The 18,778-nt window shown below is 36.9% G+C and overlaps 1 protein-coding gene and 1 pseudogene across 1 annotated transcript; both read right to left on the bottom strand.

The window, feature by feature from the left end:
* Positions 1-8,756: 8,756 nt before the first annotated feature.
* On the bottom strand, positions 8,757-11,793 carry LOC149003096 (uncharacterized protein At4g26485 pseudogene; annotated as a pseudogene).
* A 4,207-nt stretch (positions 11,794-16,000) lies between these two features.
* Positions 16,001-18,283, bottom strand: LOC149003095 (heavy metal-associated isoprenylated plant protein 41-like). The gene is made up of 3 exons (XM_089137658.1): positions 18,147-18,283; positions 17,001-17,199; positions 16,001-16,923 (listed from the first exon to the last, which is right to left on the bottom strand). The coding sequence occupies exons 2-3, from the start codon at positions 17,102-17,104 to the stop codon at positions 16,401-16,403; spliced, it is 627 nt and encodes a 208-aa protein (XP_088993784.1). The 5' UTR covers positions 17,105-17,199; positions 18,147-18,283; the 3' UTR covers positions 16,001-16,400.
* Between the last annotated feature and the right edge of the window lie 495 nt (positions 18,284-18,778).

The raw sequence follows: 18,778 nt of genomic DNA, 5'->3' as shown, positions 1-18,778 counted from the left end.
TGATAACTACAAAAGAATCTAATTGTATTATAATCTTATCTAGCCAATTTTCAGTTGCTTCAACTAAAGCTCTTCTAATTATCAATGCCTCCCCTTCTTTGCTACTGCCAAAGCTTTGAAATTCTGATATGGCAAATAACAGAGTATCATCTAAAAAGGGCCTAAGTATGATATGAGAGAACCATTGATCTTTAGAAATATGGTTGATAACTACAAAAGAATCTAATTGTATTATAATCTTATCTAGCCAATTTTCAGTTGCTTCAACTAAAGCTCTTCTAATTATCAATGCCTCCCCTTCTTTGCTACTGCCAAAGCTTTGAAATTCTGATATGGCAAATACTGATCTTCCCTGGAAGTCCCTGCAAATAAATCATAGACCTCCTTTAGGATCACCTTTCTTCTAAGATGCATCATAGTTAATCTTAAGCCAATCTTGATGAGGGGAATCCATACAATTGTTTGAGGCTTATGAGACCTTCCCCTATTTATTTTTCCATATTTATTCTTCACTTTGTAGAACTCTTCAAACGTACTCAAGCTTTTAGGAACACCTCAAAGGAGTATCTTTGAGTCTTGGAAAAGATAAACTATTTTTAGATTTTCAAATTGACCATGCAATAAAGGTAACCAGACACTTTAGTTGTTCTGCCCTCTTCTTTCCAATTCTCCCATGAATTAACCCACTGCTGAATATCAAAATATGATGAAGTAGGGATCCTTGTTGATATAGGGCTAGCAAACCATATTGTTTTTGAAAAAAGGCAATGCAAAATTATATGATCTATAGTTTCTTCCTTGCAGCAGCACCTTGGACATGAAGAGTCGAGTGTTAATTTTCTAACATAAAGTCCTTCTCTTGATGCCACACCTCCTACACGAGCTCACCATAGAGAGAAGGAGAGTGTTTGCACTACTGTGTGTGAGAGTGTTCGATGGAATCAATGCACGAACAGGGTATATATATATATATATTATACTATCAAAAAATACGGCTACATTTCGATTTCCATAAGTACCTTTATTTATTCAATTAATTATACAGTTAAATCACTAATAAATAATAACTAAATTTGTAATTTTATTAATAAGTATAATCATTATTAAATAAATATCACTAATTTCTCTCCTATTAAAAATATAATCATTATCAAACAAATAAGTAACTGTTCACTTTCCAATTTACCTCTACAAGATAATCGGAAGAAGGTGAAAATCAAGAAATGAGAATGAAGAAGATGAACACATAATAGGAAAGTAATGAAGTCGGCCTCAGGAGTGACAGAACGAGACTCTGCTTCGTACTACTCAGTGGAACTCAAGGATGGAAGGGATCGGAGAGAAGAAGCTGGTTTTTGCTATCAATGGCGAGAGACTCGAATTATCCAGCATAGAACCTTCAACTACTTTGCTTGATTTCTTGCACTCTCGGACGCGTTTCAGAAGTGCTAAGCTTAGTTGTGGCTAAGGTCACTTCTTTCTCTCTGCTTATCCACTCATTCGATCATCAATTTTTTTTCCTCCTAATTGCTGTTATATTTCTTTCTTTTGAATCTTATGCCGATTTCTGCCAACCTTCTTTTCTTAGGTACGTTTTGTGTTGTTGTTGTCGGTTATTGAAACCATTTACTTCTGTTTTATTTATTCTTCTGTTCAGTTTTTGTGATAAACCGAGGTTCGTTATCTCGAAGATCTGCTCGTGGAAGTGAATTAGGTCTCTTTTGTTTCTGGCAATATATGATGATATTTGGCATGGAGAAGATGTTGCACTTCCAGTAGGGTAATTTTCTGCTAGGGCTTGGCTGGAAGCTTAAATCAACATTTCCGTACCCTTCAGAATTTAACACTTGAAAAAGAAAAAGAAAAAACATTACAGACACTAGTGGTCATCGCCATCAGGAATCTTTGGATCTTCATTCTGGAGATGAGTCTGTTTATTTTATGCCGGAAATATATGCCTGGCAGGTTCAATCAGAAGCTCATTTCACTCTGAATCTGGAGTAATTGAAGATCTTTCTTTCATAAAGTATATACTTGACAGAATTAAATGCTTTGATCATGCGAGGTAGCAGAATGTTTTAAATGCTTTTCGCATGTCATTGTTTTCCTTCATGAAGCATAGTTGAAGTGGAGGATTTTTGTAAATGCTTTAATCATGCCAGGGAGGAGAATTTGATTTTACTTCATATTGTTTTCATGTAGTTCAATGTTATCTGAAAATATTGAACCTGTGATGTCCATTATTTATTCATGTGCAAATTCTGAGAATCTTTGATATCTGTAAAAAATTGCTTACTTCAACTGGCTGAGAATGGATCAAATGCTACATTCCATTCTTGTTTAATGAGACAGAAGGCGGGTTTAAAAGGTTTTCATTTTCAGGTGGATCGATATCTTGTTTCCTTGGGATTATCGGCGGAATCCAGAAGATTTTCAGTTCGAACGGACACGGTTGCCAAATGTTTGAGTGGTTAATTTGTTAAAATCTCTGATTTTGGTATCTAAGGTTCATCCGGGTCAACCTACAGCTGATCGTCCAAATTTTGAACTCAAAGAAATTGTGAAGTAATCAAACTAGAAAATGCCAATCACCAACTAGGGCTTTCGAAATTGTGGATTAGAGTATGTAGAGTCTGGTTTCGATTTGTAAATTTGTAAAATTTTGAACCCTTAGAATGTGAAACGAAAAAATTGGATTTACAGTTAAACCCTTACCATTTTAATTGACATGTGTCTCATTGTTTTGTATTTTGTAGATGTGGTGAAATCTGAACCATCGGCTACAGGTTGAGCCACTGCAATAAATAAAAATCCTAACTCGTGAAGGTTCAATAGTCAACACAATGTATTATATAAGTTGAGGAGCATTTTGATCCCTCTACCTTTGAAATTTGAATATATTTAACAGTGACTAATTGTGTTAGTTTGGTTAGAACGTACACATAAAATATTACATTAAAGGGACCCAATATTAATTTGTTGTCTACTAAAGGGACTTACATGTAAAAAACTCTATTTTATAAGTAAAAGTTCAAGTAATTTAGTTATTTTATATTGTAAAATGAGCATAAACCTCTACGATGATCAATAGGCTCACTCTAACTCAATCAAATCTGTACACACATATGAATATCCATATCTGTGAAGGAAATTTCCAGCTCCACTGGCATGAGATATACGTCAATATCTACGATATAAATGAGCAAATAAATCTATACAACTACCACAGAGCTGATCTAGTGGTGAAACCAACACCTCTTAGTGAAGAGGTTTTGTGGGTTCGATTCTTGCTAAGGCATATTAATATTCCCATCCTTGACTTAATAAAATCCCTTTATACCAAAAAAAAAAAAAAATAAAAAGATTTTAAGTTTGCTGAGAAGCGTAGTCGAGCTTCTGAGGAATCCTATAGTCCCACATCGCCAGTATTACAAGATGTTCACATATTAATTTTAAACTCATAACGATGATTCGTTGAGCAATGATTGAAGAAACGTTAATGTGACACTAGGGTTGTTACCATCTCATCTTCACATGGTGACAAATAACGCATCTGAGCTCGTTTTATTAAGTAAACCTGGGTAACAAAACATTTTTTTTCAGAAACTCAATTAATTGATTACTTTTTATACCCAAAAAAAAATTCATTATTGTTTATTAAAATTATTTTAGTTAACTACCAATCAACTATCCCATATGTTTCCCTCCGCATTCCATTAGAAAGAGAGAAATGTTAAGATTGAAAAATTACATATACCCCCTAGATTTATAAATTATTATGTTTACATCCTCACCAATTTATTCTATTATATTACATCCCTTGTTTCAGATTATATATCAACCGCATACCTATGTTTACATTACCTAATATTATACTACTATTATAAAAGCATGAACTCAAAAGTCATGGTTACATTTTGCTTCTCAAAATAGCCACATTCCCTAACTACATTGATATAATTAATTGTGTTTAAAATTGTAAATTCTCATTTTATACTTTCAATAATATTTTATATGTTCAATGCAATTTGTGATGTCCAACACATAAAATGCAAAAATCAGTTTAAAAAAAAATTTAACGATTAAAATTTCCAACTCATAAATTTCTCCACTTTGAAACTCAATCGGTTTTAAACATTTTCCAACACCTAAAATTTTTAAACCTTTGAAAAAATCCGTTACTCTCTCCACTATATCATTAAATTTTCTATTTCCCCCCATTTATTTCCTAATTACCCATGGATTCATTTGTCAATGAGTATTTACCATGGTCATATTTACCAAGAAAAATAAAAGAAGTATGTGCCATGGCTGTCAGGAATTCTCCACTATGTGGTACACCTATCCGGAGGTGCCATCACCTCCATCATTGACATGGCCTACTGACATTGTTATTGTGGAAAAACTCATCGCTCGCGTTCTAAAAGCCAATTGTGATTTCCTAGCAAATGTTTAATTCCTAGGCTTTATCATGACACCGCCTTCTTTGCTCATTCTTTCTTATGGCTTGGTCTGTTAAAATCAAAATTGTATACACATATAGTCTGCTCATCGACTACTCAATGGAAGTCCTGAATGAGTCTGATGGTCGAAGCTGGACATTGTAATAAGAACACATTGTTTGGACTTTAAGAAACTCTTCCATTTTCCTGTGCAAGATCTCATGGTATGTGGGTTTCAAAAGTAATGAGACAACTACTGACAAATTAAAATGATATCCTATTCGGTGACATTGTCGCAAGGAACAAGAATATGAAATATACAAGGGTTACTTTGTGTGATCTTCCCTTGGATTTTTGTGTTTAATTATAATCATGTACCAAGGGTGTCCAACTGCATAATAGATTCCTTAGATAAGAAGACCTTGAACCTATTTCGTGTATGACTATTGAGCAACATTCAGCTTCTTGGTTGTCCTCCCCCCCCCCCCCCCCCCTCCTGCAAAAAAAAGTGGTTCGGGCCTAGCCATTAATAAAAAAGCTATTGATCTCAAAATAATCTTCCAAATCCTCAAAGTTGAGATATTGTTACTTTGCTATCTTAGGGAAGTCACGCAATCTCTCATCTGTCCAAACTTAAGGGTGACAAGTCTCATCGTAGTAATAAATCATCATTTACAGTCTTTGTGCCACCATCACCATGACTAGGCATCATAAATATACAGGTTTTAAAATTAAAATTCAACTCAAAGAAGAAGATAAAAATTAAATTACACAAAAATAAAAATCTTATGGAGAACATTTCACATGTGCATGTGCTGTTAGAGAACATTTCACATGCGTCATTACTAGTATATATATATATATATATATATATATAGCTTTGTTTGGAACGGAACCTAAGCATAGTGAAATGTTACTATGTTTTGCTGAAGGGTCTGTGTAGCAAATTTGCTGAGGAACCTCCACAAACACTTGAGAGTTGTTATAATCACTAAATTTGTCAGAACTGAAACGTATTAGTGGTACTTTCTTTAAGGTATTTAGACACTATGATTGCAAGTATTTAGACATTCTAATTTGTGCAATACAGGTACCAAATGTGTTTTCACCTCCAAAATCAATCAGCCCAAATCTTTAAGGTTCTACATCAAAAAGATTACTTCAGGTGTAATCAGGTTGTTTTTATTGCTTATAGAAAGACAACAAAGAGGAGAGAGAGAGGGGGAAATTCATTATTAAAAATAAGCTCAAAAAATGGGTTTATATGATGCCCTAAAGGGGGGGTGAAAGGGTAAGGTCACCTCCCATTGTGAGGGTACCTATTCAGTTCAACTCCTTATAGGAAGGCACATATTTAGGTGACCTCCTCCCTAAGAGAAAGTGGCTCTTTATAGCTATATAACTATGGTTGGGTCACACCAAGGTTCATATTTATTTCACGTCGCACATGGGTTCAATACTTAATTCCAAAGATATATTACATAGGTCGTCTTAAACACATACTCAGCTCTTTTGCCCAATATAGAACAAAGTCGTATAAAGTCATAGATAGCTCCTATATTTAAATATAAAATAATATACATAAAGTAATATTTTAAACATCAACAATCCCCCCACAGTGGTTAAAACTTCAAATACAAAGAATGAAGATTCAAGTAACAGCAAACACATTAGACACAATAGGACACTTCACTGTAGATATCTTTCGAACTTGAATCTAAACTAGACCTGATGAAGCACACTAGAGTATTAATGAAGTCTAACTTGTTGTACCTATCCTCTTTAGTGTAACTGACTACTCCACCATTCATATCAACCGGTCGACCTTTTTGACTACCCCTTTATATCGGCTACAAAATGCCTCTTTCATGTGTATTAATGGAAGAGATTATATGAATATCATTAGCCTAATGCAACACTGAAACAAAAGCCCACTCTGGAAAATCAAGCGTGTCATTTCTGATTCAAGTACACTCTTTCCATACGCAAATTCATAGAAAAGTTTCAACCTTTTGATCAGCACTTGAGATTAAATAACTTAGACAATCCAAAAAAAAACTACAAAATCACATTTTTGCCAGGTCCAACTTGCCCAGAAATGTAGTACAAAAGATGCATAGTAAGAAACCATTCAGAGAACTATCTGATTATACAGACTCGAGAATCCCCAAAAACTTCCCCCCACCTGTATATAATCACAGTGAGACTACCCTTTCCAAAAAGAAGCCATCAGAGAGATATACTCTCTTGAGTTCATTCTACATCCAAGCACATAATCATGGTTTGGATCTGAGTGAAAAATCACTCCTGAAAAAGCATAAACTGGATATGATTGCAAAGCATGATGAGGGATTTGAGGTGCCATTTCTTGATGAGTTTGTGACAAACTGCTGCAATAATGAGCTAACTCACTAGAGTTATAACAACTTGGATTGCTTCCATCGGTCATGCGTGGTGTTGGTAGAAATTCTTTGATTTGCTTCCAATTTGTCCAAATTTGGTTGATTCTCATAAATTTGTTACCAGCCCACCGTAATCCAGTTGCTAATCCTTCTGCCAGTGTTGTAGTGAGTGATCTACCATCTTTTTTACCACTTGAGCAATACAAAACCGTCCCTTGATGTGTTATTCCCCAACAGTATCCCACCTCCTTAGTCGAGTGCCGCAGCATTCCTGCAGAGTATAATATAGTAAGAATGGACCTGATGAGCGGTTTGAAAATAATTTGAGAATCAACAATATTCTGGTGGAGATCCCAAGAACAGTAGATCTCAAATTAAATTGAGTCACACCTCAATCTCAGTATTACAGATAAAGTAAAAGTAACAACAACAAAAAAAGTTCCTTCTCCAAACTAAAAGGATTTGATGAGAGGAAGAATAGTGTCTAAACACTCCACTGCTAAGTAGTTCTTCCGCCATTTGATACACGCTCAACCTCCCTTAAACTTGGCTAGTTCCTCTTTCCTCCAAAAATCCAAAAAGAATGTATTCTCAGAGGATGAATAAGGAGGAAAATTTACAAGGCCAACAGTTTCTCTTTCTACAAGTAATCCATTTTTTTTTTTTTTGGGGTAAAACAGCAAATTAAGAAGGCATGGATTACACAAAGCATCTGGTCACATAAGTCCAGGAGCTAGAGTCAGAGCAATGCCAATCTGTCCTTCAATCCTCTGCAACCATATTCGCGTCTTACCAATTACACCAAAAGAGACATGGGTGTAAAGCTTTCCTCGAGGGAGCGGATGTTCTCCACTATGCTACCAATCTCAAGTGGTGGGTCAGAGACTCAGAGTGAGCATCTGTTAGAAAACCCACTAGAACAAGCAACCCTGGTTCACTGGTTGCAGACTTGCAGTAGTGAAGAGAGAAGGAGAGTGTTTGCGCTATTGTGCGTGAGAGTGTTGGATGGAATCAGTGCACGAACAGGATATAGATATATATGCTCTGAGTTTGGACGGTTGTGTCCCCATTTTTTTTTTTTTTTTGGTAGAGGTTGTGTCCCCATTAAAGCTTCAAAAACTAATTTAATGGGAAAACCCAATTACTAGGGTTTACAACCATTTTCAAATCATTTCCTTGGAAAGATTTCAGCATAAATGAAAATTTTTACTTTAAAAGCAAAAGTTGCTTATCGAATAACTGAAGATTATAATGAATGTTGAACTTTTGGCCTAAAAAGAATAACTGGAGATGACTGAAAAGCTTTGTTTCGAAGTTGGAGCGGAACCAAAGCATGGTGAAATAATACTTTATTTTGCTGAGGGTTCCTGTGGTAGGCATTGTTATGTATAAGCTAGGAGTTTTTTATATAAATATATAACTCTTCTGGAACTGATTTGGGAGTGCTGAAATTAGTAGATTGATAGCGTGAATTTCTTACCTTGAAAAATATTGCATGTTTCTGTGTTTATTTTGTTTCTTTCTTTTGTTGTGTGATTGTTCTTAGGAAACAGATCATATGAATGTCATTAGCCTAATGCAGCAGTGGAATAAAAGCCCATTCTGGAAAATCAAGCGTGTCATTCTGATATAAGTACTCTTTCCACACGCAAATTAATAGAAAAGTTTTAACCTATTGATCAACACTTGAGATTAAGTAACTTTGTGTACCATAAAAAAACTACAAAATCACATCTTTGCCAGGTCCAACTAGCCCGGAAATGCAGTACAAAAGATGCATACCATTCACAGAACTGGTTATACAGACTTGATAATCCTCAAAAACTTCCCCCACCTGTACATAATCACAGTGGCATTACCCTTTCCAAAAAGAAGCCATCAGATAGATATACTCTCTTGAGTTCATCCTACATCAAAGCACATAATCAAGGTTCGGATCTGAGTGAAAAACAACTCCTGAAAAAGCAAAGGCTGGATATGATTGCAAAGCATGATGAGGGATTTGAGGTGCCATCTCTTGATAAGTTTGTGACCAACTGCTGCAATAATGAGCTAACCCACTAGAGTTATAACAACCTGAGCCCTCCAAACCCAAACGTTCTCTCTTCTTACTGCAGGAGAGGATGAACATGAATGTACTACATTTCCCTAAAGGAAAGGCTTTATCACATCTTGGTCCATCTCCTCTTTTGTTGTTATAACCAGGATAATCAGCTATCTTGAACTCAACACACTCGATCAGTTCTAGCGAATGCCAGTAAGCAAGTTTTTCAAGATTCCAATGGCCAAACGGGCCAGTAGTTTTGTGGTTCACATGAACCTCACCAAAGGGCTGAAGCATTCTACTTGCATTCCAGAAAAATTGTTCCACCAAATTCCTGTGCATCCTGTAAAGAAATGATCAATGTTGGACATGATTTCATAGTTCACATCAAAAGGGCAAACCCAGTGCCTAAGGTTTCCACACAAGCAGAGTGGCAGGGTTGCTGGGCCTCTGCTTCGAGGTCAACCTTGACTCGGGGCTACAAAAACTTGCATTCAGGTTTCTATCGTAGGGTAGAGGATCTGGACTCTGATTAATTTAACTCAAGTTTTAACAAACAAAGTAACTAAAGTTAACTGAGAAATTAAAATGACGAAAGAAATTGACCCTAAATCCCCTAAATCCACCCATTAGAACAGAACCAAACTTTAGGGATCATATCTCAATATCATCAGTTGGGTTCAAGACTCTCACCCTACATCTCTATTATACATCTTTGTGACAACTTTTCGTACAAAGCTTTGTTTGGTCCCTAACTTAACCCAAAATCACTCTAGCCCATCATGATCTTGCCATTTAAATCTCAGGTCAAACAAAAACCCCAAAAAACTGAGACATTCTAAATTGCATCACTTTTAACCACAACATGCTAATCAAAATTCCTAGAGGATCTATCTTTTGGCCAGTTGAGTTGGTTTTGTTCAAGATTTTACAAGAACTGGCCCCCAGTTGATCTAATAAAATCTAGCAGTACATCACAAAATGTTTTTATAGTGCATGTTCAATGCAACTTACAAAGAAGAAGAAAAATCGTGATGATAATGAAGCATACATGCACATTAGGCCCATCTTAACAACAAGCTTTTGCTTAAAATAATATGACTCAGCCATAAAAAAAATTCAAGAACATTTAAAACTGAGAAATATATTTTGAGCAGAGTAAATGCAAGTGCAAGAACCTCTATGCACAAAGAACCATATTTTTCTTGACAACTTTTCTTAAGAATCCAAGTTAGTTGAGCTTGTGTGGAAATATACCAAGCACTCACACACACACACATATATATATATAAACCTAAGGTTATAGTGCACAAAAATAAAATGGCCAAACTGAAAAATGGTTTGTAATACATAAAAGTGCCGACAGTAACGCATCTGTTTGGTATCAAATATATTTATCTCATACCATTATCATGCCCAAGGAACTGATAGATTGTTGTTACCTCTCAGTTCTCCATTTTTGCTACTTACTTTACAAACTCTCCCCTTGGGGTTCTTTGGTAATGAATTATTTTTTCCGCCAACAAAAGCATATATATATATATATATATATATATATATATATAGAATTAGAAGTGATCAATCACACACAAATCGAGTAGAAAACAAGGAAGAAGACACAGATTTTACCATGGTTCACCTCAATGTGATGCTACGTCCAGCATTAGGTTTTTCACCATATTCTTCTAAAAAACAACAACATGCAACATTCGGTTACAAGAGAATAACAAACCCAAACTATAAAGAAACTCCGAGGCCCACATCGGTAGGCAACACAATGAGAAGCATAAGTCATACTCAACAATTTGGAACAATATTGGTATGGTATAATTCATCTATGTCATTTTGCTGCCTAATTGGTTGTAATTGCATTGGATACATCATATGAATTGACATCCTTATAATTGCTCCCACAAACAAACATTTGAATTTACAAATAATGGAATGAGAAAGTCGTAATTATCAATAAAGCTTACTCGATAACACGGGCATCATCTTCCCTTCCATGGAAACCTGCATGAGGGAAGTTAAAGATAATCCTATCAAATTTCCACATTCTCAGGTCAGCTTCCATTCTGGTGGCGTCTACTCTGTGCAACACCACTGCTCCTAATGCCCTTAAGCTTTCCATGTTTGATTTGGCTTTTCTATACTTTCTGATCACAGAATCTGTTGAGGAAATTATTTCAGTTCAATAATACGAAGCGAAACCCATGAAAAGATTAAACGAGAAATTTTAGGTTTTACAATACATTCTGTTTTCCCAAGAAGCTGCTAAATAAACAATGAAACAAGATACGAAGAGAATACTAGTGGCAATGAAGAAAGAAAACCCCAATAATGTAGTTCGAGCTTTCAGAAAAAAACCGCAGAAGAACAAAATCAACGAATACCGATATTAAGGTGATGCAAAATGATCAGTTTTTAATGATTCGTAGTTCGATCCTTGTATCGAGCAGACAAACAGATGCCATTCTTAGTTTCAACACATCTACAAGATTATCAGAGAAACCAAAGAATAATTTATTAAACAGAGAACCCAATGACCCAATAACCTAAGTTGATTTTGAATATGAAAATCCAGTGAAAACTGAGTATATAAATGCAGAAACTGTTGCAAGGCAAGAAAACTGAGTGCATAAATGCAGAAACTAGTAGTTGAATGGAACCCACCATAAGAATCGAGAGACGTAGCAACAATGTTAGAGGCAGAACCGAATGCTCGAGCTAGACACAATGCGAAAGAAAAATCTCCTTCTCCAACTAAAAGGATTTGATGAGAGGAATAATAGTGTTTAAACCTTCCATTTCTAGAACAGCGTTCACTACTATAATAGGGTTTAAGCCTTCCACTCCTAGAATAGGGTTTAAACCTTCCACTTCTTCTACGCATTTCTTTCGCCATTGATGCACCCTCAGCCTTCTTCACACTTCGCTAGTCCCTTTTTCCTGCGAGAATCCGAGAACAATATATTTTCAGAGCATGAAGTCAATGGTTTAATCCGAGAACAATATATTTTCAGAGCATGAAGATGGTTTCTTGTTCTATAAAGAACACCATTAGAGTTTTCCACTGGTAAATGAAGAGAAAAGAAAAGGGAAGGTGTGACGCTTCGTTCTTGCTGGTTTTGGTCTCTAGAAACATCATCACCTATTTGCCTCGATTTCAGTAAGCGCTTCTGGACGGCGTGGTGTCTGCGCAGTTTAGTAATGAGTAGTTTGCTCTCACCTCTTTCGCTGTCTTCTCAGCTCCCATTACAGACGAGTCTAGTAACAAGAGCATGCAACCATTAGCGCCATTAATGCGAACTCAGTATGGTACGTTCTGCAGTGCCCTTAACGCTCTTTTGCCGCTTTTCTGTATTGGATCGATGCATGTTCCGTAATTTATGATCCACATTCTCCATAATTTCTTTCCCTTAAATTCTCTCTTATAATTTTGCAATGTGCTATTAAATAACCCAATAATTAGTCCATTCAAATTAAACTTTAATTAAAATTTAAATTTACGAACGAATTTAAATAAAATTCAAATTTAATTCAAGTTATTCAAGTTCTTTTTCCCAAAGAAGTCCCGCTTCGACGGCCGACGAGTCATCTACTTAAAAGGACCCTCCCTAAGACATTTCTAAACGAAGTCGCCGCTCTGCAACTCCTCCCGATCGAGCAGCTTGAGGCGGAGAGACTCGCCTGAGTAGTCTCTCCGCCTCCCCTGTCCTCCTTTCGTTTCCCGCTTCTCTCTCTTTCCCTTCTGTTTCTCCTTCCCGTTTCTCTCTCCCTTTCTCTCCCCTGTTCTCTCTGTTTCTCTCTCCCACCCTCTTTGTTTCTCCTTCCCGTTTTCTGTATCCCGCCCTCTCTGTTTCTCTCTCTCGTTTTCCCTCCCCGTTTCTCTAGATGTGGTAAGGAAATCGTCGCCCTCTCTATTCCTCTCTGTATCCCGTTTTCTGTATCCCGTTTCCCTCGTTGTTTCTGTATCCCGCCCGTTTTCTCTCTCCCACCCTCTCTGTTTCTCCTTCTCGTTTTCTCTCTCCCGTTTTCTATATCCCGCCCTCTCTGTTTCTCTCTCTCGTTTTCCCTCGCTGTTTCTCTCTCCCGTTTTCCCTCTCTGTTTTTCTCTCTCCCGTTTTCTGTTTCTCTCTGTTCTCTCTCCCGCCCTCTCTATTGCTCTATCCCGTTTTCTCTGTTTCTATCGGTTTCTCTCTCCCGGCATCTCCTGCTCCTCTTTCCCGTCTCCGCCTCCCTCTTTCCCGCTTTCTCCCCGTTAATAACCAGATCTAGGGTTTCCCCTTAGATCTGTGGTTGCAGTGCTTTGTTTTGTTTCTTGTTTTCTTTTTATTTTTCTTTTTTTTCATAACAGCTCCTTTGGTTACAGGCTTACACCGTTTCCTTGTGCACGTAGCCGGGGAGCGTCGTTTCTTTGTGCACCCCGCGCCCCCCTGTGAACAACTCCAACTTTGGGTACAAGTTACTTCACGGTCGAGCCTATCCCGACCCAGTCGGATGCGCGGTCTACACCTTCTCCGCACTTTCTTTGCTACCATCGCCATACCTATAGGAGTTTTGTGTCCGCCCACGGCGTTTTGTAGGTTCCCCTATGTGGGTATTATATGTATCTCCCCCTATGTGGGTGTTTGTATCTCCCCCTTTGTGGGTGTTTGTTCTAGGGGTATTGTGGACGCGATCCATTTTAGGCCTGACCCAACCCTTACCCTGGCTGGCCCTGTCAATTGCATGTACGACAGTTTGGTCATATGCCGCTCCTTGGTTCGTTTCAAACTTTGTGTACTCATGCAGCTTGTACTTTTTTTTAATTATTTAAAAGAACGGCTGTTTACCAAAAAAAAAAAAAAAAAAAAAAAGGACCCTCCCTGCAGTGCGCCCCTCCTTGAATTATTCGGTCATGCAATACTTATTGAGCATCTTGGCCCACCTCGGTCTCGTAGGTGGCGTCGTTTCTGGTTGCTTATGCACTCGGCTGCAGGTGCGAGGCGTATTTATTGTCGTTGGCCGTTGCTTGAATTTGAATTCGAAGGTTCGAAATTTGCCTGATCGTAAATGCACATGACTGAAGCAATTTCGTTCTTAATAAGGTTCTAACCTAAGCAAGAAATTAAATTTTGCCAGAGTTCACCGGTTCGCTATCTGGCGAAATTTCGCTGAAATTTCTACAAGATTTGGCCCTTATTTCAGCAAATTTTGACCCTTCCATTTTAGGGGTATTTTTGGTTTTTTTACCCAAATTTAGTGTCCACCCTAATTTTATTACAATACTTAGTAAATTTGAATTATTTTTTCTAAATTCTTGGATGTAAATTTTCCTTCTTAACAAGTTAACATGTTATCTTATGAGGCTTAAATCATTAGGTCATAATTGAAAAGATTACTTGTTGACTTTGAAGATTCCATTTCTGAATTCCTTGATAATTTAAATTTTTTTCATATATTATTTTATTTATATGCTCTTCTCTAACATATTTGGCAGGTTACCTTTTGAGGCCTAAATCACTGGGATATATAATTGATAATTTTGCTAATTGATCTTGAATATTTTGCTACAAAATATCTTCCTAATTTGAATTATTTTCAAAAATTATTTTATGTAGATTCTCCTCCTTGACCACATTTGGCACATTGTCTTTTGAAGCTTAAATCATTGAGACAGAATTAGTAAAATTGTCCATTGACCTCGAAGATTTCATTATAGAATTGCTAAATAAATCCCAAGAGATCTCCAAAATATCGAGATTTTGACAATATAGCGTGAAATTCGGGGATATATAAGTTGATTTAGCGATATATCATTAAATATTGCTAAATTTTTGACAATTTTTGGACCATCTCAATTTTACCCCCAATATCGTTTCGCCCACCACTAGAATAGCCAAAACTCGGCCGAATTTATGGAAAAACTAAGACCCTGAGTCACATATTACCACTTTAATATTGTTGGCTCAAAACATTTTGCAATCATGTTGAATACTGAATCTCATTCCCATACAACTCTAAGGTCTTCTAGGCCTTCCAGGTTATTAAACCTTCTTATAATAAGACAACTGATGCTAGTTCAAGTTGGCTTCCAGAGGTTCAGCACTACGGATTTTTATTTGCAACAAGACTACAACCAGCTACCAAAGGCCCAGATTTTGATACATCAACAAAATATAATCGAAAGGATGCAATTAAAATGGCAGGGGCGTATTCATAATTATTAATTTCTCATTTTACATTTTAAAGTTTAATATTTTACAAATTTGTAAACCAAAACCCCTAATTCTAACCGACTCTAATAACCAATTTTGCTTGCCCTTGGATGCTTCTAATGAACTCAAAGAATTTGGGGAAATGTTCAAGTGAGAAGAAATGACCTCCCATCCTCATTCTTCTTTTTTTTTTTGTGACAAATTCTTCTAAATATGTGAGGTATGTTTGAATAAAGTGCTACTCAGCCACCCATGAATAGTTCAATGTGTTCATTAGTGCCTGACCCGGAGATATAGATCATCCAAGGCACATTGGCATGGTGTACTCCTCCTACTCAAACCGGAGTTTGAAACCAAACTTCTCCTCAGGAGGATAGATAGGGTGATTTAAGTGAGATCCAATGTGGATCAAACTTTATATTCACTCGTGGGATCCGGGAAGTCTGGAGGGTTCCACCATATCTCATCTCTTCTTGAGAATCCATATATCCCTTATCAATGTATGGACAACTATCTCTCGAACATATGTTTTGGTTCGGCCTCAATGGGAAAAATGAGCACCTAAAAACGCACCTTCACATACCAAGAACTACAAGATCGCCTCTTTCATTATGGGGTGACAAAAAGATCATACCATTTGAGCCTCTCTTTTTTTTTGCTTTTCTAGAGGTCTAGAGAAAGCTGCAATCAATAGGTCGTCAAGCCTACCTTCCCAAAAGGAAGAAGCGTGAAATTATTTTTCATTTCTACAAGGACCTGGAAATTGGATCTAACCATAAGAAGAATGCTTGGTATAAATAGGTTTGAAATAAGGATCTTAGTGTTTAGGGTTGAGACTTGCATCTTGAGCCATATGAGTAAAAGAAAGGTATTGAGCGAAAATAGATACAAATAGAATCAAAATGGCGAAGAATTTCATTTGAATCTCCATATTGCCGGATTGATAAGATTTCTAAAGAGGTCAAACGAAGAAACCTATCAATTTCACAAACTTTAAGAGAAGATTTGAACATGATGGCATTAGCCTTACCGAAAAACAAAACCATCACGAACCTCACAAGCAGGGAACATATCTGCCCTGCCAATATCAGTCTCAAAAACTCTAGGATACGCCCATAAATTTGAAAACTCAGTGATTCTAGAACTCTGGTCTTTGAATGGTTCATCTCCAATCTGTCTGCAACGGAGATGATCCATGAAACCAATTCTTGATTCATTAATAGGATGCCAGATCTCTTGCCTGTTAAAAATGGAATCTGTTCGAGGATAGCTGATAGTATGATGAGGATTCTGAAGCGGCCTCTCTCGAATTTCAGCCAAAGGTCTTCTGCTCCTGTAACAATTCACAAGCTCGCCTCATACTAAACGTTTCTCTTCTCATATGAGGATTGTGGTGTGGAATCTCTTGAACTTGGGTCAAAGGACCAACCATGTCCATCACACCTCGAGCTTCCCTTCTCACACAATGAGGATACTGAAGCGGCATCCCTTGAATTTGAGTAAAAGGTCCTCTCCTTATATCATAAGCACCTATGTTCATCATGCCCAGATTTTCTTTCCTCCTAGTGTGGATGAACTTGAAGGTACTGCATTGCCCCAAATGAAAGGGCTTATCACATTTTGGTCCATGTCCTCTCTTATTGTTATAACCAGGATAATCATCTTTCTTGAACTCGCCACAACCAATGAATTCCAGCCAGGCCAAGTTAGCAAGTTCTTCAAGATTCCAACGGGAATATGGGTCACCAGTCTTGTGGTTGACATGAATCGCACCACACCACCGAAGTATAGCCTTTGCATTTTTGAAAAATCCTCCCATCAAACGCTGGTGCCTCCTATAGAAATCACTTTGTTTGTTAGTAAATTTAAGGAGACAATGGAATGGACACATGAGAGTCTTAACGAAGCATACCTAATCATACAAGGATCATCTTCTCTTCCATGGAAACCTGCATGAGGAAAGTTAAAGATAATCCAGTCGAATTTCTGCCCATTCAGGTCACTGTGAAATTTCATCTTGGTAGCATCGACTTTATGAAGAAGAGCTGCTCCCAGTTTCTTTAGTTTTTGCAAATTAGATTTGCCTTTCTTGTATTTTTTAATGACATCCTCTGTTTGAAGATTTCATGAAGAGAAAACTCAGGAAAAGAGTAGGATATTCTACATTTCCAACAGAAGAAAAGTTTTCACAGAATCGAAATAAATATTAGTAAAACACTCAGATAAAGAAAGCTCTGAAGAGGAATAATTATTCAGATCAACTAAAGGAATATAATATTTCTTCAACAAAAGAAACAAAACTGTAACGAATTAATTAAATGTTCAAGGAATGAAGTATCAACAAGAAGAACAAAGATTCAGAGGGTAAGATATCTATTTTCAAATAGAAGCTCGGTTTCAAAGACTAGAAAAAAAGACTTATAAAAATATATAAAAAAATTACTTGATAAACTACTCTTGAGTTTTCTTTACTAAAAAAACCAGGGTCTTCAATGAAATGTTGACGCCACCATCGTTTTCGCTGGTAAGCAATGATGAATCTTGATCAAAGTGAGTCGGGCATCACCCATCTTCATTTCGTTCTGAACATCTCTACAGATTCACTAGTGGTCGCCATAGATGTACGGGATGCAATCTGGATTCGATCCATCCAAAAACCTTACTTAAAGGACACTTATCTGAAGTTGTAAAAAATAGATACAGAGATTAAAACGTTAAAGCTTCAGTTGCAGCAACAGTATCATGCTTCTATCAGTTCTGTAAATCCCGAAAAATAAGAACAGCAACAAGTAAACAGTAAACACTTGGGTTGAGAAGAAGAACAAAATTTCAGGCAACTTAAAGAAAAGCAAGATATTTGGATCGAAAGAAACGATTTCACAGATTCAGAAACAAATATTGATAAGAAACCCATTAAAGATTCAGCATCAGTAACAAAGGAATGAGTAAGAGAAGAACCACCCAGTCAAAGTAAAACCCTACCAGTGTTTACCAAAAAAAAACCCTAGTAGTGACAAATAAAGAAACAAAATACAGAAAAGGGGAACAGAGGAGAAACCATAGGAATCGAGTGATGTGGCGACGATGTTAGATGCAGAACCGAATGACTGAGCCAAGCACAGTGCGAAAGAGAAATCTCCTTCTCCAACTAAGAGTATTTGATGAGACGAAGAATAGCCTTTAGCCCATAATCCTTCTTCCCCATTGCCCCCCCCCCCCCCCCCCCCCCCCCCCCCCCGGGGGGGCCCCCCCCCCCCCGTTTTTTAAAAAATTTGATAAACTTTTTAAAGTGTGTTATTCCTTATTATACGTATGTCCATTCCGTTTCTCATTTTCTTAATCACGGTTTTTCTGGCCCTTTTTCACTTTTTTATCGAAGAATAGCCTTTAGCCCATAATCCTTCTTCCGCCATTGTTGTCCTCTCTTTTGCCCTCTCTCCCCTTCTCCCACCTTGATGGAGTAACGGCTCCTTCTGCTTGACTCTTAGACAACTAAGCAGTTTCTCGATTCTTCTTATTTATCCCAGAAATTGTTACAGTAATTTGCGTTTTAAAAAAAAAAATTGATAAACTCTTTTCAAAGTGTGTTGTTCCTTATTAAATACGATAATGTCCATTCACGGCTTTCTCTCCCGCCAATTATTCTTAATCAAAACAAGATTTTGAATTCACGGTAGCCTTCAACCAAGA

This window comes from Hakea prostrata, chromosome 10, assembly GCF_041222555.1.
Source record: "Hakea prostrata isolate BN-2017 chromosome 10, UWA_Hpros_2, whole genome shotgun sequence".
NCBI classification, from domain to species: Eukaryota; Viridiplantae; Streptophyta; class Magnoliopsida; order Proteales; family Proteaceae; genus Hakea; species Hakea prostrata.
The sequence above is the reverse complement of the archived record's forward strand: the minus strand, read 5'-3'. Positions and strand labels throughout refer to the sequence as shown.

Bases quoted from the DNA above. Each gene is read 5' to 3' on its own strand.
- LOC149003095 (XM_089137658.1), bottom strand. From the start codon at position 17,104: ATGAAATTTCACAGTGACCTGAATGGGCAGAAATTCGACTGGATTATC. The intron at 16,924-17,000 runs GTATGCTTCGTT...TGATTTCTATAG, and splicing joins GATGATCCTTGTATGATTAG to GAGGCACCAGCGTTTGATGG.